Here is a 23,530-nt window from a genome sequence, read left to right on the forward strand (position 1 = left end):
AAAGAAAGAAAAAAGGCTTCCAGAAGATATGAAGGCAGGTACAGAGGTAGCTTGGGGACTGCTCTCCATTCTCATCACAGAAAAAAATCACCAGGCCTTTTCATAGAAAACTCTACAAAGTCAGGCCACAATCAGAATTCATTTTGACAACGTTGCAAGTACGTTAAGAGGTAGGCTTATAAACAAACAAAATACCAGAAAAAAAAAATACATAGTAACCATAAAGATACGAGTCCATGAAAGACTTCTGAGCAAAATTCCTTTCTATTAACAAGTGTAACCATTTACAGTAAGAAAATTCTAGAAGAATTAAAGAGGTGAAAAACATCGTCTTTCAGGTAGAAGAGTGGCTTTAAAATGTCTATGATTTAGCACAAAACACAATACAGGGTTTACCCTATAAATACCACCTTAAAGCAAGACTATCAACTTGAAGTGTGGCCAACATTTTAGAAGAAAAAGAAACAGGTTAAAGTAGTTTTATATATAATCCTGACCTTTTCAAAAGTAAGAAGCACTTTTCAAATACCTTTTTTTTCCCTCTGATCTTTGAGGCGAGCTCTGTTACAAAGATTTCAGACACTTTGATGTCTCTTTAAAACTCTTCTTAAAACTATTACTGAAACTAAATCCATCCTTGTAAAATTGTCCATTAAAATAGCAATTGTGTCAGGAACATGTTTTTAAGGTTTTATTTCATCCTGCCTTTTAACACATTCCTCTGCTTAGAGAATATCAAAATAAATAAGGCTGGAAGACAAAACCTTATCTATAAAACAAGAAAAAGCACGGAAGCTGATTTTCCTACTCTCTATTTAAGCAAATCTTGGAAAACGTAGATAACATTTGCTGTATTTTTTCCTCCTTGGATGATGTCTGGAGTGATCTGCAATTGTTGCAGCCAAACCCCAATTTCAAAGAGGTTTGATATTAGACGTTCCCTGAGAGAATTTAATACATTAAATGTTAAACCTCCAGTATATAGTTGCTGCACCCAAAAATACAAATATACTGCTCATATCTGCACAACCCTTTTCCATTTACAGGCTTCCTAGCTTGTTGGTTTTTCATTAACTACTATTTCTCAGCAAAAGAACACATCTTTCCTTGTTAGAAAACGCTCATCTGCTTCCAAAATAAATACAAAAAAAGCCATTAACAGTACAAGAACTGCAGAAACTGACAAGAAGCGGCAGGAGCATGAGAAGCAGAACTAGCAGCCCCCAACAGGTAGGGCTGCATCCAACTGCAACTACTTCAATGAGTGAGCTTCGTCGTTTTAAAAACGAGCAAAACGAAATCTCTCCCAAAGGACACACTAGAAAAAAATCCACCGTTGAGATTTCAGAAAATTTATCCTCAGAGACCTTAAGGCATTTGGAAAGAAAAGCACAGGGAAAACCCAACCGCGAGCGAGCAGAGCCCCCGCTCCCTGCAGGGCAAGCGGCTCGGGCCCTGCAGCCCCTCCACGAGGGAGACGGGACACCGGGGAGCGGGCCACCTAGGGAAATCATCTGGGGCGTTGTTTTCTGGGGGGAGAGAGGGGTGGTTTTGATTTTAAACCACCCGCTAGTAGTTCTTGAGCGTCCCGGGAACAAGGGGAAAGCAGGAGGGAAAGTGTTACTGCCTCACCCTGCCTAGAGGTAGGTCTCGCCTGGCCCCGGCCCTCAGGCGCAGCCCGCCCCCGGGCGGCACGGGGAGAGCCGGCAGCCGGCGGGGAGCAAAGGCGCCGGCGGAGCCCGGCCGCTCCGCGCAGGGAAGGAGCGGGGGAACGGCAGGAAAGGCACGGGCGGGAAGAGCCGGGGCAGGCGGGTCTCCCAGGCGGCGCTGGGTGGAGCGTGACCCCCGGGGCTGCTCCCGGGCGGGCTCAGCCTCTCCCCCGCGCCCTCCCTCCGCCTGCCAGCCGCCCCTCGCTCGCTCGCCCGCTCGCACGGGCGATCCCTCAGCCCGTTACCTGATTAAAGCCACTACTCTCATGGTGCTTGCGAGCCCGGGGGGGCGGTAACGCTAACGGGGAGATGGGTGACAGCTGCGAAAGGCAGCGGGGAAAGAGCGCAGCCGTCCCGGCCACCCTGGGCCGCGCACGCCGCCGGCTCCTCTCTCGCTGCCGCTTGGCCGCCTCCCCTCAGCGGAGCCTCCTCCCGGGGCAGGCCGGGAGACTGCCTGAGCGAGCGGGAGGCGCGGCAGGCCGCCACCTCGCCGTGCCCGGGAGAGGGACGCTGCCTCTGCCGCGGCCCTAAGAACCTGCCGGGGCGGCGGGGGCCGGGCGCGGCCCGGGGAGGGCGGCGGGGAGGGCGCGGCAGCGGAGGCAGCGCGGGGGACGCCTATGGAGGGCAGGGCGGGCGCGATGGTAGGCCCGGGCGAGCCGCCCGCTGCCGGGGCTGCTGCGGTGTAAGTCAGCTGCCCTGCCCGCCTGCTTCCTGCCTGTCTACAGCGGACGGCCGCGGAGCCGCTCTAAGCGATTGCCGTGCAATGGGAGCCACCGAATGAGGCGGCCAGCCCGTCCCCGTCTCCTGGGGTGGCTGCTGAGGGAACAGCGGGGCGTAGTGGCAGCCCGGCGGCAGCGGGGACCGGGGCAGGGAGGCCGGGAGGGGAGGAAATGCCACGGGCCAGCCCTAACCGCGGCTGCGGGAGCCGGAGCCCGGCCTGGGCGCTCGCAGCCGCCCCGGGAAGCTGCCTCCCTCGTCCCCTCCCCGCGTCCCTCGGAGGGGCTGATGGAGGGGAGCGGTTTGGGGTGGCCGCGGTGCCCCCCAGCAGCCCGTCCGAGGGGCCGGAGCAGGAGGGAGGGCAGAGCCGAGCAGAGCTCACCTCCCGGTGCCGGGCTGAAGGCCTCTGCACCGGCCTGCCGGCACAAAATGTGCCCCTGCGCCCTCGGGCTCAGTTTGTGCAGACCGAAAATCTGATCTGGTCATGTGATCCCCGTCTTGGGCTAATTTTCTGAGCAATCCTGTTAACCACCGCTACAGGTTTGCAGGCAAAGTCAACAAAAAGCTTACCCGTGTGCCCAGTCTCTGAATCCAGACACAGTTTTATTTGTCCCAAGTCACGGAAGAAACCTGTGGGTTAGTTTTGGTGATGAAACCATGCTGTTAGACCTAGAGCCTTCTACCACCAGGTGAAACCATTGCTGGGGATGTTGTGGCAGTGTTTTTAGCAGTGATCTGAGGGACCATGGCTCTCCAGGCTTTGATTCTAAGGGCCTGTGGGTCCAAAACGGGAGAAGAAACCACTGGTGTGCTGTTGGTTGCTCACCCTGGTGTGCAGGGTCAGTGGGGACAAGCGCAGTGCCCCAGGGTGAGCCTTGGTGCTGCCCCACTCAGTGTCTTCATCTGCGGTGCCACCACTGGTGTCCACAATCCACCTGTACCTTGTACCAGAAATGCCAGTTCATGGTTCTGATTGAATTTAGTTGCAGCAATGGGTGCAGCTTCCATAAAGGGCTTTGTTCCTCAGGGCTGGGCTGAAGGGCTATGATGTATACATTGGGAGTGCTATCTTACCATACCCCTGTAACCTGGTATTACACAATGCTATATGCAGTATGCACCAATCAGGCTTTGCACAAGCCTCTAAAAAACAAGTTCCTTGCACACAAATTGTTGGGTCTGAAGGTCTTGGGAAGAGAAAGGATGGAAGAAAACAGAGAATAAAATATTCTAAGAAAAAGCATTTTGTTTATAGCATTTAATATGCCAAAATAAATGCCCAGTGAGACAAATATGTAACATTTTTTATTCACAGGTCATGAAACAGTTTGAAGTAGCACTTTTTTTGGTTGTTTTAGATTGAGTCTGCATGTGATTTGTACAGTAAGTCACTGGAACTTGTAAAATAGGAGTGCATAATTATGTGCAGATACGAAGGTGATGATGCCTTCTTAAATACAGTTTTGAACAGTTAAGAAGTGACAATATGAAACTTAACTGGATAAATAGTTTGAAGAGATAGTAATCATGGATTTTTCTGTATAGGTGTAATTACAAAAAGCATGTTTTTTAAAAAAAAATAATCCAGTTCATCCTTTGACCATCACACACCAGCAGTTATGAAACAACATATTTGACTTAGATTGGAATGAATTACAGGACTGTTGGATTTTCTTCTAGTTTAGTGATGATGACTTAATGTACAATTCTTAGAAAGCTTTTTCTGCTCTTCAAATCATCTTGGATGATCTGAAAGAGAGTTACTTAGATGTGAAATTCTGATAGTGAGGGGTCAGGGCTTCTTTTTTTTTGGCTGAGAAAGGTAGTGGAGGCCTGTTCTAAATTAAAACTGTAAATCCAGTGTACTCAGAGATTTTAGCAGAGATTGCTAAATTGAATGAAGAAATACTGAACAGTACCTGAACTGGTAGAAAATGACTACACTTCCAAGGAACTGTGAAAAAAGAGAGAAGAAAGGTATTTGATTAATTGCAAAAAAATAAATGTGTATTTTATCACACATCACCTCTATCTTTTCTGGGTTTGAATGAAATATTTTTATTTTTGATTATCACAAAGAATAATTCAGCTAGTAGTTGTGAACACTTAATTTACGGTACTTAGCAATGATACATTCGAAGTCTAAAAATCATGTACGTAAGTTACTCTGCTACTTTGGAAAATGGAGGAGCCATAAAAACAGTAGCTTTAATCACACAGCTTTATAACAAATATTCAGAGACTTGTGAAGCTCTCTTCTAAGTAGCATTGTAGAGAATAATTTTTGTCATGTAGAGAATAATTCTGAGGTCCTCTATTTTCTCAAAGGTCTATTGTTATTAATCTGTTGCTGTTTTTTTCAGCAGATGGTTCTATTGCGTTCAGTTTTACAGCTTTCAAAAAACAAATTTCCACTTACAAGTCAGACTTGTTTGAAGTAGAAGTTGCATATGACACTGCAGGACCAAAGTCTGCTTCATTTGCTAGTGAGACTGCAATTTTTGCTTCCTTCTGATAAAGACATCAGTAGTTATTTGCACAAACAAAAAAAGTGGGATTTGGCTCCCAGAATTTGTGAAATATGTCAAAATTGAATTAGTAAAGTGGGGTTTCAAAACAGATCTGTATTTTACCCAAAAAGATGCTGTTTTCAAATTATTTGGAATATATTCAGTGAGAAAATCTGTTCACTCTCACTCACCTGATGAAATAACTGGTACAGTGTCACTGCTCTTAAAAGGTTCTGCCATACAACAGTGGACAAAAGACAGTGCATCGTCTCTCAAGCTGTTTGCTCCGAGACATTGTGCTGTGCTGCTGCAGCAGCTGAAACAATACAATTCACCAAAGCTGCCTTTCTTCTCGGGGAAGTACGGGCTACTTTGTACAGAAAGCCAGCAATGGCTCAGCACTTCGTTCTCACCCTTTTCTGCCTAGAAAGTTGAAAATAATTATAATGAATTAATATAACTGGAGGAACCTGTCAGAGGATTAAAAAACGCAATGCAGTATCCCTAACGATCTGGAATAGTTAATTAAGTTCTCTTATAAATGAGTTCCAAAAATAACTTACTTTCAGTAAGTTATTCTGAGAAACAGTCACTTTAGCGTACCTGAGCTGCAGTGCCTATTAGAAAAGGGCCAATTATCCCGTGATTGGCAGTTAAAGGTGAACTGCTGAAGTTCTTAATTAAAAGATTTCCTATTATAATCACCAGTAAGTAATGGAATGCTGCATATATAAAGCAGATGTAATGTTAGAAGAATATTTCTGTTTTGAAAATCGTCTCCTTTGCTTACCATGCTAAGTCTGAATCAGGAATGTTAGGATTTTCATGGGTGCAGCTGGCAATGTGCCACTTGCTGCCCCTCGTTAGTGTCCTGCTCTGACTCTCCTGCAGTCAGAGGTGTTTCCCTCATCTAACAGGTGGCAGAATTTTTGCTGCTGTTAATACCCAATGCCGTTAGTGTAGTACAGAGAAATGGTTTGAGATTCTGCAGGAGGATACTTCTGTCTTTTTAACTGAGAAACTGGCTGTGGAGCTCCTTTAGCTGCCTGTCATTGACAACTTCCCCGAATTTTCACTTCCTTCACAGTAAACAGGATATTATCAACTCTTCCATGAGATATACAAATTTTGGGAAAAAAACTTTTGGTTTGGAAGCATGAGATGTATTGACATACTACTAAAAACTGAATGAAAGGAATTTCTCCAGAGGCATATCTCCCCATCCGGGTGCAGAAGGGCACAAGGTCATTCTGTCTACAGTTCAAGCTCGGCATATATGAAGAGCTTTGCTCTGAATGCTGCATAACTGGGCTAACAGTGCATTATGCCCAAGGTAATACAGCCTACGAAGGTCAGCTCAAACGCCTTCTCACACAGGTCACCTCTTTTCAGACAGAGGCAGGGATGCAATGAGTGCTGGTTTGTCTCCAGCCACTCGCACAGATCGGGCCCTGGTGATCGGTGCCACACGTGAAGGATGACTTACCAGGCCTATGGGCTTCTTGCTCTTAAGTGCTCCATATAAGCACTAATAAAAATATGTACAGCTAATCTTACAGTTCCTAGTTCTGATAAGACAAAGCTAGTAATTTTCATCAGTGATTTGACTTGTTTCTGCAGAATATGAAATCCAGCAACTTTACTTTGTCCTCTGTTTAGCATTCAAGAAGACTCTTAGACCTGTATTTATTAACCACTGCAACAGAAAGAGAATTTAGCCTAAGATAGCATTATATACGTTCTTGACTGATAGGTAATGGTCCTTGTATGATGTCAATTTTTCTAATCTATGGACCAGCTTCATTTTCATTAATCTACCAATCTTCAGTGAGTCAGAAGTATAAAATTAACCTTATAAGGTCGCACCTCTTTCAAAATGACCAGTCTCTTTCCATTTCCAGCAGGCTCTAGTGCAAGCTAAAATTAATATTCACTGGCAGCTGAACAGTTTTTTCACTTGGCTAGGTCAGTTTTCAGTGTTTGAAATTTTTACTTTATTAGTAAAGGCACTAGTAGTAATTACCATCAAGACAAACTGTCAATTTTGACTGGCAAAATCCTTCATTTACCTTTTTTCTATTCAGCTTAATCCATGGGATTTTAATGTATTTTTCTCTGTAGGAAGTCCTCCTGTACTTTCGGGGGGTGGGGGGGAAATGTCTGGGCACCTTCCGCTCACCAGAAACCCGGTAGTACCAAAGGAGCTTCTATTCTATTCTATATCTGTTCTGACTGTAATAGAAGAGTTAAGTGTGGATGTTGTATTTACAGGTTAAAGAACTTCCATATCCTTTTGTCTTTTTCTTACTTTTGAAGAAAAAGATGGAATTTTTAGAAGTAAGCATTTCAGTTTTTAAATTTATGTGTTTTAAATGCAAAACAAATGTGAGAGCTATTCTACTCTTACATTGAAACAAATGTAGATCAGAGATGAGTTTATCATAAAGTACGTGTACAAGATTCAAAACCAAGTCCCTGCTATCTGACATGTTTCTTGCGCAGCTATATTAACTGCCGATGAAGACTCTGAAGATGGAAATTTTGGTGCATTTCTGTGTGTTAGATACTATGATCTCCTATTAACCATTCTAGATAAAAAAAAGGTCTTTGAGATTCAGTAACCCTTACAACACGTTCAGCATGTAACAATTTTGAGTCTACTACTATAGGCTTAATTTATTGTGAGTTAGCCATCTATTTGATGGGCAAAACACCCAGGATAAATGTGGTCATGGATAATAGCCCATGAGAACAGAGAGAAATTAGATATTTAGTTAGTGAGGTTAAGCCACAGTATCCATTATCATGAGCTAAACCACTGGGATCTTGTAGGCAGATATGACTGGGATATTTTTACAGAGATGCAGAAATTTAGAGAAGCGGCTTTCAAAGAAAAGAGTCAGAAAATTGAACTGGTGCAAGGAAAATATAAAAATGAACTGTACTATCTTACTGTGGTGGTATGTAATTTGGGACCATTACTCACTTAGTAAATGTTTCTGTTGTTTGTCACTGATTAAGAACATTTGAGTAGGTTAAAGCTGCTGAAGTTTCAGGGGAATAAGCAAACAGCAGCTTTTTTGGCCCATTTGTTTCACTGCAAAAATCTTCTCATATCGTAAAATATTTATAACATAGCTTTAAGTAATAAAAAGGACTATTTTCTCTCTATTCCATTGTTCCTATTCTGTTCAATTTTGCCAGTACAAATAATGTTAATAACTTCAACAATAAAAACAGTTTTTAACTGTGTCATATTTAATACTCTTTTAATCTCACAGTCAGATTTTTCAAGAGAGAATTAATCCAGTAAGCATGGAGCTCTTTTGACCTAATTAGCAGAGTAGCGAACTTAATTTTGGGTGATACAGATAAAACATTCTATTACTGCAAAAAAGCAACAAATCAATTGTAACTTTCAGTGTCCCGTTGAACTTTATTACATCATGTGTAGTATAAGCCACTGACATAATCCGCCTCTGATTTTGAGACCTCAAGGAAGGGTGGCTGTGACAGTGCCCTTTGAAATAACACTGAAGCATCAGCCCCCATGTCAACATCACGCTCTAATCAGTACAGTCTTTTTTGTTGCAGGGTCTTCCACCTTATAATTGACCCTGACATATGCTATTCACTCTACCCCTTGGCTTTGGACATATAATTCCTGTCATGGTCAATTATTAGGTGATAGAGCCTGCAACCACAGGGACCATTGCTTAAAATCATCCTACACAGTAAGCCCTGAAGTGACCAAATTCAAATCTAACCAGGGGGGAAGAGGGGATCTAGTCTTTGATAAAACTAATATTCTTTTCACTTCTATATAGAAAAATGTCAATTTCCATCATCCTATATATTACCGAGACAAATGGTGACAGTGCTATTTCTGAAACAGGTTAAGGAAAAGTACAAAAGCCTTTACCAAACTCGACATACTCTGAAATGAGGAAATTGTCTGTACGAGCATACAGTATGCATAAAAATTAGATTACACTACATTTGAAAGGCAGATGAGAATTTAAGAGTGACAAGTGGGCAAGTGCTAAAAATAAGGGCATGTTACTTCCTTTCCAACACTGCTTTGTCTGTATGCTTTCTTTGATGTTGTTGAAGCTTTGAAGTAAAGAAATACTTTGCAAGAGTCTGAAGGATGCTTCCGATTACTATATCGATATGAATTGGTTTTGAACAAAAAGATCCCTTCTAGTTGTTCCGTTGGTTCTATAATGCCTGAGAAATTGGGCAAAGACAAAAACCAGGACACCTGGTATCTGGTCTTACTGTAAGCATTATGATTTTTAAAAACATAGGGTTTTGATGTCATTGTATTACTGCAATAACATTACAGAATTGTTACAACTTCAGGAATAAGAGCTGAGAGAAGAGCAGAACTGTACCATCCGTCTGCAGAGATTTACTTGAAAGGTTGTGAACCATGAGTTCATGTCACAGATTTGCTGGTTGCCATTGCCTAGTTTGGGTTGTTTATTTGGTCAGTTGGTTGGGCGTGGGTTTTTTTTTGTAAAAGCTGAAGAGAATTTTAATAATCTGTAATCTTTTCAGTTACAAATTGTTATCTACAGGAATCTTCCACTGATTTGTTTCACTGTTGACAATTTACTTAATTCTCTTGTACCTAAGCAACCCAGCTCAGAAATAATCCTTAAAAGACCTTTGCAAATCTGCTGAGTTTTACAGGTAATACGAGCTATAATATTATTTAAAATGTGATTTGATTATATCTTTATTACATATCTTAGCCTGAGTAGACAAAGCTCTAATTAACATTCATAAAATTATCTAAGTCTTTTAAAATCCCATCTGTACAGTTTGTCTTAATGATGTATACATAGCATAGCAATCTCAATAAATACCAAGCACATACAATGCAAGTGCTTTTAATTTAAACCATATCACTGATTAATCATGGAGTATTCTGAAACTGCTGTACATGTTCTATATTTCAATTGTACAGTTGTCTTAAAACTCTAACACCTTCCTGCTGAATTGCACAGTCCTGCATATCTGGGAGCTCTTACTCCAGCAACTGCTGTTAATGCATGCAGTATCCAAACCAGTCAACTTTGGAAACTACTGATTTAGCTACATGTAGGTGACTTTACCAAAATGTGTAACCCAGCTCAGGTGTTTGCAAGACCAAAACTTAGTTATCGAACCTATTAATATATGCAAATAGCAAATTTCCACACCTTCAGAAATAAAAAAAGGGCTGTTCCTAACATACTTGCTTTTTATCTGCCCAGCGCATATCACATGACATCCTAAACGTTATTTCATAGAAGGGTTAATTCAGCTTTCAGCAGTCTGCAGTCTGTGAAGCAAGGAGAATAACTCCTGGCTGGTTTATGGTTTAAGGCATGATTGAATATACTAACAGGGCTCCATGAAGTATTCATTTCAATTTAAATATTGTATTTTAAAAATATTTCATCTCTGTACAGGTCTCATCCTTTAAATAAGTGGAGCATCTCTATTGTGCCTAAGAAGCAGAGGCAGTAGAGCCCAAAAATACTGGGACAACACCAGTGATCTGAATCATGGAATTTTATTCTCTGGTCAGTAACTTGTTGATTGTTGCGTGATCGTTCATGCGAATTCAGCTGCTCTTTGTTTCAGTTTCCCTGTCTGTAAAGTGGCCATAGATATACCTTGCAGAGTATTTTGAGATTTATAGGGGTTTACAAGGCTTAAGTTACAAAACGTCATTGAAATAAGCATTTAAAAAGAATCTTACCAGTCCCTAACATTTATGCAATTAAGGTAAATAATTTGTGTCTGATGAATAAGATCATTTATAATCTTATAAATTTATAAGATTAGCTTATTTTTAATGTTTATATGCAGGCTCTTTTGGGGAGATGTGCAGGGACATTACTAGCAGTGTTTAAATCTCACCACGGCAACTGATTTTTCTGTGCTTTATCAATAACATATTTGCAGAACTGCCAGATGGGGAGAGAAACTGCAGTGAGAAAATAATGGTCAGGTTTGTAGTACAACAAGAAAAAAGGATCAGACATTAGATGCATGATTTTGAAAGCATATTTTGACTAACTTTAAACATTTAACAAACTTCTTAACTAGAAGCTTTGCATTGATCTGTCTGCAAGAATGACAAAAGAAAAAGGTGAAAAAAATCATATAGCTAAAGCTGACACAAATCCTAACCAAATACAATTAATACAGAATATAAAATTGGTAAATATTTGGATGATAAATCTTGTGGCAGTGTGGGAGTCAGAAGGTTACTATGAGCTTTGCAGTAAAGATTTCTAATAGCGTCTATCTGGTCTCTCTTTCTTCCATTATGGAGAAGATTGGTAAAAAAGCAGCGCTTTGAAAAATTGGATTCTCCCAGGCTCCTCTGTATACAACAGCATTAAAAACAAACATTTAAAGACAGCAAACTTGCAAAACCTCAGTGCATTTTTTAACCCATTTTCAGGCAGCATTAGATCAACAACAGAAATAATTGCTGTCAGTTTGTACTTTTTGACCAATAATTCTCTGTATTTCCTGCAAGAAACTTGAGTGATGCAAATGACCTTATTTTTACAGCATGCTTTTATTAAATAGTTTATTATTTTGGCAGACTAATAAAGATTTTGGTATTTGCTTTTATTTGCAATAATATTACCACCACATAAAAAAGGATTTTATGTTCTTTTTGAGGAACAAGGAGGATAAAAGTGTTGATGGATAGTGCAACTAAGGCATCAGCAATGAGCTGGAAATGAGACACATAAATATGAAAGCAGAGCTAAGAAAATAGAACTGCACCCTTGGCCTTTCTTAAAAGAACACGCACATGCCATGGTTCATTCATACAGTTACAGAAACTCCTTTTGTTTTCAGTGAGTCAGTGAAAATATGCAAAGACTAAAATATTACTAAGTTTCTCAGTTGTTTGGCATATTTCTGTAGTTAATGTGATTGTGAAATGTTTCTAAACATTTAGAGAAATTACTGGTGATCAGGATGATGATTTTTTAGAAGATGTATATTTTATTTGAAGTATAAATTTGTCCCTCTTTCTAGCTATGTCTTAGCCAAAGGTAGTGAAACAATATAGGTTTTCAGTTTTCCTTTTTTTTACCCCCAAACAGACCTAATTCTTCAAAGATCAAAGAGTAGAGACCTAATAGCCAGATTAGACAAATCACACACAAATTTTAAAAACAAAATTATCGGTCCTCTAATCAAAAAAGCCTAGATAGCATGTAACAGCATTAAACTTATTATGTTTTCAATGGGGGGTTTCATTTCAGATTAAAAAAATTGTGACTACAGTATTGATTTTGCAATAATCTGAGCTCCTTGACAACTGAGGATGTTGGGTGCTAGGGGTATTCGGCAGGGCTGAACGGTTGCTCAGCATCTATTGTAATCTGAACCTGAATGCCTTAAGGTAAGGAACATATTTATTCGAAAGACTAATTGGGTATGTCTTAGAAATAATGACTTGATTGAGGTACTTAATATCTGAATCTTACATCTAGCCACCCCTCAGAGAGACAGCCCATGCAGAAAAATACAGACAGAGCAAATACCACAAGAAAAAAGGTTAACAGACAAGCAAAACTTCACCTCCCTGGAAATTTGTGTGTTCCTTTTGCCTTTTCTAAAAGGCAGACAGTAAGTAGGAATCATGAAGTATGAGTTTCATAGAAGAATAAATCTAACAATTAATTATATGTCAAGGCTTAAGAATCAAAAAACTGCTTATGCCCATTGCCAGTCATTCACTCCCTGTCAGTAGTAGTTCACATCTTTCCTGGGATGGCATCCAACCACAGTGGCATCTAAAATATAGCAGGCTATATTGTTACAGTTGGAGGTGAAATCGAAAGTTGCACCAAACAGAAGTGACAAATTCACATTGCTCAGTGTTGCCTAGCAATAAGAGATGAGTTTATTATGAACACTGACTCTATCCATCGCAAAGGGGCTTTGTATTCACACTAAAATGCCACTACTCTTACAGGCAAAAGGGGCAAAAATAGAGTGGGCAGAAGGAGGAAGGAGTCGTAGTAGTTGTAAGCACTTTCTGAATTTCAAGATTCCTCTGTTTTTTGGGAACAGCTCAGGAAGGAAAAGGCAGAGCCTGCCTCTAGCTGAACTCTTGAGATTGGCCAGGTAGCTTGTTACCAATCTTAATCGTCGTTTTCAGTGCCCTTAGTAGTGCCGTTTGAGCTTGTAGCTTAGAAATTTCAAATACATAAAATCCTTACAGAATGTTCACAAGAGCTGCTCAATAGTTGTTTTCCTTCTGCAGTGCTTTCCATTTGCTTCAGCTTTTATTTTTTTTCTTTTCTTTTTAAGAAAAAAGGACAAGATTTCAAGCAGGTTTTCCCTCCTCAGACACTGTGCTGTTTTCCTTTTCAACCACTGTTAATATGGGAGAACATTCATTTCTATCATCCCAGACATTGGACTGTCTCTCAAGATATTAATTACCTAACTGTTCACATAAACAGGGTTTTCAAGACACTGTATAGGTATCCTTGAAGACCTTACTGGCCACCCACCCACATTTTTAGGCACCTAATCAATTTTTAAAATCCACACAATAGCTCCTGTTAAAAAAAAAACCTCCAATAACTGATCTGTTTCTGTGCTTTTATGCCATCTGCATTTTTGACAACTGAATATTTTTGACAGCATGGTCCATTGTGCCCAAGTTCACATCAGTTTTTTTCTTCTCTTTTTTTTTTTAAACATCACACGACTACATATATGGTAAGAAAATGGGTTATATTGCACATTTTGTTTTACAGATTGGGGTTCAAAGTGGGTTTTCTGAAATGACAAAAAGTATTCAAGAAGTATTTCTATTATAAGGATGCATTTATATTATAGAAATAATAGCTTCATCAAATGCTATGTAAGTCAAGCACACTGAAGTTACAAAACAGTTGTGATTTTAAGAAGCTTTAGAAACAAATACAAAAACTAAGGATGCAGTATAAAGATGATATGGTTTAGACAAAATAGGATGAAGTCTAGATAAATATTGCTCTCCTTTATTCCTTTATATTTATGAAATGTTTAATTAAAAATGCTAATGCAGAGTTATCTCCTTAGGTTACATGTTCACGTAGCTAAATTAACTGAACCTGTAAAAAAATGAGAGTTTAATTTTTATATTTTGTGTTCAAAATGGAGCTATTGTTCCAAATTCTCATTTATGCAGTAAGCTTTGCAGGTACTAAACCTAGGTACTTACATTTTGTAAATGTTTTTGTAGAACCTTTAGTAACTTTGGTCCTTTCTTTATTTCAGATTCAACGTGTTACAAACAAACATATTCCACCTGTTACAACAATCTGGCATATTACTTTCTTGATACGTGATGATACAATACCTCTCAGGTTTGCTGAGTAGCAAAGAGAAATGTAAGCAAATGAAAAGGTTTTCCACTTTCACAGTTTTTTTCTGCTTGGGGTTCTGTTTGTCTGAGAACTGTATGAATAGAAGCCATATTTTATAGTATTTCTTTAACCTCTGCCATCTGGTGTAGGTTAGTTTTTCCACTGCCAACTTATCCTAGAGGCCCCAGTACCAAAATGTTTAATTTCTAAGCAAACATTTGGACTTTATAAATCCAGTTTAAAAAAATAAAGCATTATTTTTTTAAACTATATATTGCATTTGCCACTAGGGATGACATTAATAAACACACAGACATGTATGCGGTTTTAAAGGCTTCTGGCCGCGACTTTATTTTCTATAGCAGAGCTCCAGAGATGTCGGGTCACCCAACATCTTTAATCACTGAGTCATGCTCAGTTATCACAAAGGAACTTGAATATTCCCTACTGACCTAAAGTCTGAGGTTGCGTCAAGGGATTTGCAGCACCATAGCCAAAACCTTGCAAATCAAGCATGGTTTCAGGCAAATAATACCGATCTGTGCCAGAGCCAAAGCTTTAGTGGCTCTATTTTTTTAATATAAACTAAAGTTCCTTCATTGCAACAAGAGCAGATTGTTGCTACTAAAGAATCTGGGCAAGTAGCTAACTACTTAAAAAAAAGGAAGGAACGCAATAACCGTATCTCCAGCAACTTCCTTATGTTATATCCGAGGAAAAAAGACCCACAGAAACTCTGTGTCAGAATTCTACTACCAAAACGAGAAAGTCCTATTTAAATTTGCAAAAACATAATGTTACATTTTGTATTAGCCAGCAAATTCTCAAATCTCAATTTGAAAACATGCAGTAGTGTTGGTTGTCCCAAGTTGATCTTTAGTTGGAGTGAAAAACTGAAAAAAACTTGCTTTTGCTGAGTTTGGGCAGGAACACAGTTCATCTTAATCAGTATTCTTCAGAGGCAGACAATCACCGGGAAAAAGAAACAGAGAGAATATGGATGCATAGATAATAAAGGAGGACATTTAAATCTGTGTATAAGCAGGATCTGAAGGGTAAAGAAGAGGAAAATAACTGTCTTGTTACTTCATTTTGACTTAGGAAAAGGTCTGGAAAATAAAACCCTCAGGAACTCCCACTTCTTCCATGTCCACCTGGTTAAATATTTTTTTTGTGTGTGATTATCCCGAAATTCTGAAATATCAGTGATAGCTTGGTTTGCCACCTTCTCCTGAAGTCTTTCCTACTCCTGAAGAGTATTCAGAAACATGTTTTGGCACACACTGATTCCTTTAATGAAAATTTACAAAAGGTCTTTACTTCTTACTGTTTATTCAGTTTCAAATTTAACAAGTGTTAATAAAAACAAAGAACAGTAAATAATCTAATTAACAAGTAGTTCTTTTCTGAGGACTGAGCTGTAGTGCAAGAGTTATGCCCATTTAATTGAATTCATTTAGAATTTGACTAGTTTAATCAGTGCAATCTGGTAATGAAGATTCATGATATTTGTTGAATTTAAATGATAATTTTCCTGAGGCATCTGCTGAACAGTATGGATGAAGAGGTGACGTATCACCTTTCAGCCAGTCTGGGATGTGAAATTCTGTATTACTTTGCAAGACCACTAATTGCACTTACTTTAATATGCTTAGTTATAAACAGCAGCATCTACGGAACGAACATCCTGCCTCTGCCATGGGGATAGTGACTTCTGCCTGGATGGACAGCTGGGTAAATTGCTCCAGTACAAGTCATCAGAACTGATAAATCAGTGCCCACACTGCAGTGTGTTTAGTCATCAGTGAAACTTATTTGGTTTAATTTAGTCATTTTCCGATACTAGCTTACTTTGAGACCATTGACATTTTTTCACTGTGTTCCTTAAACCTTCTTGTGTTGAGGTGGCACCTTAGAAATGCTCTGAAAGATTTACCTCGGTATTTCTTAGTAGCCATTGATTCAGAAGCACGGCAAGCCCATGCTTGGATTTGTGTTTCTCCTGGACTTTCCCTCTCTTTCTCAGCACCACTTACTAGTCAGCTCCCTCTCTGATTCACTTCTGATTCTCGATGCACTCCAGCCTGGATGTCCTGTGTCCAGCTGAGCCTTTTAACTATTGACGTAGAGAGGGTTTAGCCTTAAGAAACCAGACATGTTCTACCGTCCATCTTTTTATCTGCCCTCTTTTGCCACGATTTTTTCTGGAAACATTTGGTCAGTGTAAATGAATTTTTCAAAGGGCTGAAGATCACGATGTTCCTGCAGGTTTTGTGAACATAAATACCTGTGTGAGACGAAAAAAAATCAGTCAGAGCTCCAGCAAGGAAAAGACTATAGTTAGTAGTTACATATTTGGCCATCCATTGAACATGCAGTGCAGGACCTGCCACAACACTGTTCTGCTGTTTGCCATATCAGTAGTAAAAGGATATAGGAAGAATCTGGGAGAAATTTTCATGAAATTACGTCTTTTGCCATTCCTCTCTTAAAGCTGGGTGCTAAATGGATCCTAACTCACAGCCTCCCCCAGCAGAAATTGGAAGGGAGGAACCTCAGACTAAACTCCAGCATACAGACTGAACCGATAGACCTAACTCCTTCTGAGGGACAGGTTCTGGGCTCTGACTTTCTTCTCTGCATTTTCTACTTAACAGCAGCCTTCTCTGTTTTTCACTAACTTAACTGCTCTTCAGATTTGTCTGCAGCCAGCCTGCCTGCCAAGCGCGGGCTGAGGGCTTCACTTGGCAGCAGAGCGCCGTGGCGGGTACTGAAGTGCCTGGTTTGTGATGCCATCGGGAGGCCTTAGGTCTTTTCAAAAGCATGGTTGTGGTTCTCATATGCACTGCAAGCAGCCCAATAAGAACAAAACTCTATCTTTAAATTCTATTCTAGAAGTGAATTTAACTACAGATCAAAGTGGTGTTGAAGTGGATTTATATCAGGAGTAAATTGATTCCGTCATTTAGGTTGTTGTATTTGCTGAAGACCCAAATACGTACCTAATAATGACTGTTTTTTTAATAGATGTGATAAGCATATAGGGGACACATGATCATGTGTCATGTACATGTAGCCTATTTTTATTGGATGACTTAAGCATGGAGGACAAGAGGAGCCACCCTTAAGATCATGCAACACACATATATATATATCCAGGGACAGTGAATAATAAACAGTCAGTGGAGCTTGGCAGAAGTTTCATTCAAGGGAACAGTGGAGCTTGGCAGAAGTTTCATTCAAGGGCGATCATGCACTTTGCAGAGTTTTGTTTATTGTACAATAAGTAGTCAAATAAATTTTCAGACATTGAAAGTGTATTTTTCTATAATACAAATTTTTAAGCAGGTTTCTTGGCATGCATTTTGTTTGTACTGTGCTTGAGGTTGTTTATGGCATTAGTGGTTTGTGTGTTTGTGCATGTTTGCATTCTGTCTGTTTATGAAGTATTTCGCTGGTACCCTTACACAGCATGTGGTCGGTCGGAGATTATTTTTGATAGCATGTGTAGTCATCGTGCATTTCACTGAAAGGCTTCTAAGCCAAGGTAGGTTAAACACTGCTTATCTGCAGTTATATAAAGACAGACTTGCAGGTTGTATGGTCTTTACAGAACTTAGATACAAAAAATACCTGCACTGTTTTAAAGATGAAAGTGTGAGTTGGTGCCAATTTTTCCAGCAATCATGGCAGTGTGGTATATTTGAGTTTCACAAAGATAGGCCAATGCTATTAATAACTGGAACATTAGTATATTTTTATTATCCTAGATGTCAAAAATAATTAACAGATGACTCATTATATTATAATAATACCATGTGTGTAAATCATTTCTGAAATGAACTACAGAAGCAAAACCAAACCTTTAACAAGGATAATTTAAATTACTTCAGTCTGTAAGTGACAGCTAAGTATAGGCAATACTTTCAGGACCCACAGAAAGGGTTGTGAAATTAATCTGTGAATTACACTGGGTTTAGAGTGTTAGTGGATACTTCTGGTGTTTTGAAAGTATAGGTTGTTCAGCATGTGTCTAACAAGACATTACAGGAATAATATTTGCAAACACTGTAGATGCTGAGCAGCTCTAGACAGTTATAGACATCACTTCAGTAAGGATTTTGTGATTGCTACAAAGTAAAATATTGTTACGTTATTTAGATGCCTAACTGCTAATTTAATAACATAATGCTCCCCAAAAATCTTGTCCTACAGTTCAAGAAACTCTGCTTCTGTAGAAATTATTAAGAATGTGCATGACACTTAAAAGAAAGAGAGCTGACCAATAATAAATGCTTATGAAAATTCCACTTGCAAGTACTGAAGTTCTTCACAGGTAATAAACTCCAGGTATCAGCTCAGACTTTATTGAGAATATTCTCATACAAGTTTACCTTTTTCTTCCTATCAGAATAACATTAGACACTTTTCTAATACTTCTTTACATTGCTCAAGTGTGCATTTATGAGAGCTTAAAATACATTTCATTAAAATTATCTATCTTTGAATATGAGAATAAAATTAATGAATATCAGTGAAAGCATTTAATATATGTTGTGCACAGTTTTTATCTACTTTCTGAATGTAAAATATTATACTGTTGTATCATTTATAACACCATGCTGTGCTGCACAACTATAGTTGCTTTTTATGTATAGTGCTGTAACATACAGTGAGACCTTTGCTTAAGAATAATTATTTAAGTGACTTTAAGTGAATTAGAAAGAAGATAGCTAAAGGTGGAATTCAGACCCTCTAGCTACTCTTTCTGCTTGTAACATGCCATACCTGTGTTATTCCTGAGAAGTCTAAATTCAGTCCACAGAAAATAACATTTCTGTGCCTCAAGACATAGGAGCCATTCATACAGAAATGAGAAGCAAAATGTATACAGAAATAAACTTCACATCTTATGACAGTAGCAGCAGGTTCATAGTGTCAGGAAGAAAAAAAAAATGATGAAAGGAAGCCAAGCCTGACAAACTGAATTGTGGCTCATCTGAATGTTGTTGAACTTCGTTTCACTAACAAAGCAGTGGTATTTTTTTTTCATTAAATAATAATTTACAAATTAAAAAAAGAAAATTATAAAAGTTCCTTTCTATCACCATAATATGCTAGTTTTAAAATAAATGTGTATGCACTATATAAATTCATAGATCTTCACAACTATAGAGGTATTCTTCAATATTTTAAACAGAGCAGAGAAGAGGGTTTTAGTAAAAGCTAAATAATGATACAAAGGACTGAATTTTGCTATAATTTGCATGGAAGTGTGTATCCATGTGGAATCGATGTGAAAATCGAAATAATCACTACATAAGGAGTACTATATTTCTATGTATTAATATGCAATATTTCATAAAATGTAGAATATGTATTCTATATTATTATGTAGAGAGAGCATATTGAAGATAAACACATAGTATGTATATAAATTTATTTCCATATCCTATCTATACATCTTCCAGTTCTTGCTTTTGTATAAATCAGGAGTGATTCTGATAGTCAGTGCTTAAAATCTTGTAAGAGGTTATCATCAAGTCCATTATATATAGTAAACACATACTAATATTTAAGACATGAGCCAAAACAATACTTAAACACTCATTTTGGGCTGTGTCCAAATACTGGCTCATATACTAACAACTCACAAGTATAGTATTTTCACAGTATTCTTCAGCAGACATTTTTTTATGTTGTAAATAAGACTTATGTAACTTTAGTATTCTTTTTATGTTACTTAAGTGTTTTCAACTTTTTAGCCTTGGTACCTTCAATTTTATGCTTCCAGTGCAGTGAGAGCACTTCTGGAACAACAATTTAACTTCCAGGAAAGTTCAGCAGATCTTTTGGGACTTACAGCACATAAGAAGTCAGGCACTGTTCAAGTGAACACGATGTTCGCAGCCCCCTAGAAAGCCTTTTTACACCCTGAGAAAGTATTTTTGATTTTGCAAACAATATTACAATTATTGTCTAAAATTGTGCTTTTAAAATATGAAAAAATCCCAAAGGATTGAAAATATGTTCCACTTCATTATATGTATTGGCTTCAGACATTATTACCCACTAAAAGTCACTTCTGTTCCAGGTGTGACTATTTCCTATGTAAGAAATAAAGCAGCTAGTTAATTATCTACTTTAAAAATAAAATTCTGTCCTTACAACAAAAGGAGAAGGACACTTTTCATGACATTTCCAATGAACTGGAACTTCTTACTTCAAATGATATTCCAAAAACTTGCTTTTTCTCTTGGAACTGGGTCAGAGTTTTTCTAGCCTTGATAGAATTGGCATCCTTTCTCCAAATCAAAATATGCCAGCCGTAGTACTTTTTCAGTAATATAGTTATCATGCAGAAAATCTTTGATAAGGCCGCATATGCAACATTTGTGTTATAGACATGCACGAACCTGCAAGGTTACGTGACTGTGAGTAACCCCTTCTGCCATTTGATGTTACTAAGACTTTGAAAAGCTTGACCGTGAGACAGACTTCTTTTTCCCCCAAAGGCTCAACATTCTTTTTGTGCTACAATTTTCGGAAGAACTCTTTGTTTGAAGAAGCTGGGCAGGGTAAAGCTGGCAGACTGGAACACTGCCCTGATGTGTTGTGACAGACATGTAATCTGCCATTTGACCACTGGTTCACACATCAGTGTTAATGTGAATGTGACACCTCTCAGCATACTGTTAATCATGCATTACTCTTCTGTCTGAAATGTGGAGATGTGGAGTAGACTTTTATTCTTTTTAGAAGACTACACTAAAAAATCTAGTGAAATGAAAATTTACAGCCATAAAGGCAAACTGATTGACAGCTGCAAATCATAGTCACAGCAACACTGATATATACATATTTATAGATCCCTAGATTTTGAAACTAAAAAGATCATTAGAACATTCTGCTTAACCTAACGCATTCCTATTCCAAAAATGCAAGGAGTCAAACGTGTAGTCCTATGTCGAGTGTGAGGAAACCTAGAAGATGGCCTTCCATAGTCCAGAAATGAGATCAATTCAGCTTTCATTTCCTCACTAACACTTTTTTGTCTCTTGGGTTTTGTTTCCTTTTCTCCTGGTGTTTCATCACCAAAGTGCCCAGGAGTTCATCTGCTTTCATTCAACTGAAATATATGTACCAGATGGTGCAAATAGCCCAGTATATTTCAATCCTGTATCCATGTCAAAAAACAGGCAGACTGCTGCAATTCTTGGTTGCTGCACCTCATGGTATCAAAGGCTGGCTAAGAAGAGTGACACCGCTTGACAATGAATAAGATTTTTCAGGTCTGGCAGGGAACTTGCTTTGGAAGCTAAAATCCTGCTTCTACTCTGTAGGAGTTGCTTTTCATGATTAATTAATTGTGTTTACGCTAATCTACAAAGGATGTAAAGAAATATAAAAATAGAGTTACAGAAATGTGTCTGGTTAGGATACTTTATAGTAACCATTTCATCACCTGTATTTTACGTATATTACCTACTTGCTGTCTAGAATTATACTAGAAATTTGCCTACAATGGAAAGTTCTGTATTGTACTTTTCAGCTTACTTTTACAGGAGCACCACTTTTGCTTTTGCATTGTGAGCAGCCTAGACCACTGTTCTCCTCGGGTCAATGGAGTTTGAAAATATCTTGAGGGCTAGGGAGTGCAGTCATTAGCTGCTTTCATCCAATAACAGCTACGTAGAATTTGACCACCAGACTTTCAGAATGTCTCCATAGTAAAACCTTAGGCTTGCAAAAGCCATAGCTCTAGAAAAATTATGATATGAGGTTTGGAAGAGTGGAGAGTTATGTTTGTCTTGGAAAACAGAGAGTGGAGATAGTAGCTGAAAGCTGTTTGCAGCAAAGGTTGACGTTCTCTCTGTTAGTTTTCTGGCTCCTAGGTACTGTAACAGTAATGCGGAGTACAAGAAGAGTTATACCTTCCTATTCATTCTGGCATTTGACTAATCCCACAAATAACAGAAGACTCACACGTGATACCTTTAGGCAGCAATTCAGTGCTCTCTTACCCTGTCCTCTGCCAAGAGTGTGTGTCCCTTTAAGACGAAGGCAAAATATTCCCCTGCCTGTTTCAGGGTTACCTTTGCATTTTTTGATCTTCCCCTTGTTTACAAGCTAGGATATGAGAAATGTAAATCCTGCTGGAGTATTCTGGTTTAACTAATTTTAGTGGTCTGTGGGATGATTTTTAAGTGGCCCAGGAAGGGACATACAGCATTCTTTTTACCTGCTTAACCTCTCTGTCATGCTTTAAAGCTTTTCTCTGTATTTTTTATTTCATTGCAAATTCATCATTGTTCTGAATACCAAACAAGATTTTTACCACTGAAGAGACAGAGACCTGATTTGGAAAGTTGTTTTCCTCCCTGAACAAAGAATTTCAGGACAGGACAGAATAGAGTACGGCAGAAACTTTCACATAGCTGAAAGAGCTGTAGAATTATAATTGAGTTAGCTGCACGTTAATTTTGCATGGGTGGAAGTGTACCACATATAAGGAAATTCTTGTTAACAAATCCATTTATGTGTATTTGTATATATTTTCAGAAACTGTAGTCTGCCTGCAGTTGTGGTGTATGAGATTCTTCTCATGTGTCTTATAGTTACAGAAGTATCATTTTAAGCAGAGATGATACTGAAAATAATGGTTTTCTTTAGCTAAAGACAACTAATAGGTTAGGTAGAATCATCAAACTGGCCGTGGCAGCAATCTATAATTACTGGAAAACTGTAAAAATTAAAGCAGGGGGGAAATGTTATTTAATATGGTAGATGGGAGTGCCATTAAGACTAGTGGGATGAAGGTAATAAAAGGAAGTTTAGACTGACTGCCCGAAAAAATCTATTGCACTAAATGACTGTATAATCTCTATGGGGAATCATTCATAGTCCAATTGCTTGAGATTTTTGAGAGGCCAAAGGAACAGCAAAATACATGGTGGGGAAGAAGCTTGAATTGGCAGGTAGATGGATTAGCTGACCTATTAGTTCTTTTCTATTGCAAACTTCTATGAATTTATGTGGGGAAAATTCCTTTTCAACCCACGCTGGCAATCTGTTTATGTTCTGAAGTATGATGATTGACATCCCTTTTAACTTTTAACCTAGAGAATGTCTCTGCAAGTGTTATTCCTACATATAAATGTCTAATGCTTTTAATAAAAAAAAAAAAAAGTCTCTCAATTAG

At 38.8% G+C, this 23,530-nt stretch overlaps 1 protein-coding gene across 3 annotated transcripts in view; it reads right to left on the reverse strand.

The window, feature by feature from the left end:
* Positions 1–2,099, reverse strand: part of DPH6 (diphthamine biosynthesis 6) — a 193,578-nt gene extending 191,479 nt beyond the window's left edge. Inside the window, exon 1 of one of the 3 annotated variants that reach the window (XM_014941655.1) lies at positions 1,955–2,099. In XM_014941655.1, coding sequence (XP_014797141.1) covers positions 1,955–1,977 — 23 coding nt within the window. In that variant the 5' untranslated portion in view covers positions 1,978–2,099. Of the gene's footprint in view, positions 1–529; positions 823–1,632; positions 1,762–1,954 lie in introns of those variants that run through there. The other 2 variants (XM_014941656.1, XM_014941657.1) reach the window with 2 other exon arrangements.
* Positions 2,100–23,530: the final 21,431 nt, after the last annotated feature.

Source organism: Calidris pugnax, unplaced genomic scaffold (genome assembly GCF_001431845.1).
Source record: "Calidris pugnax isolate Ruff unplaced genomic scaffold, ASM143184v1 scaffold56, whole genome shotgun sequence".
Lineage (NCBI taxonomy): Eukaryota > Metazoa > Chordata > Aves > Charadriiformes > Scolopacidae > Calidris > Calidris pugnax.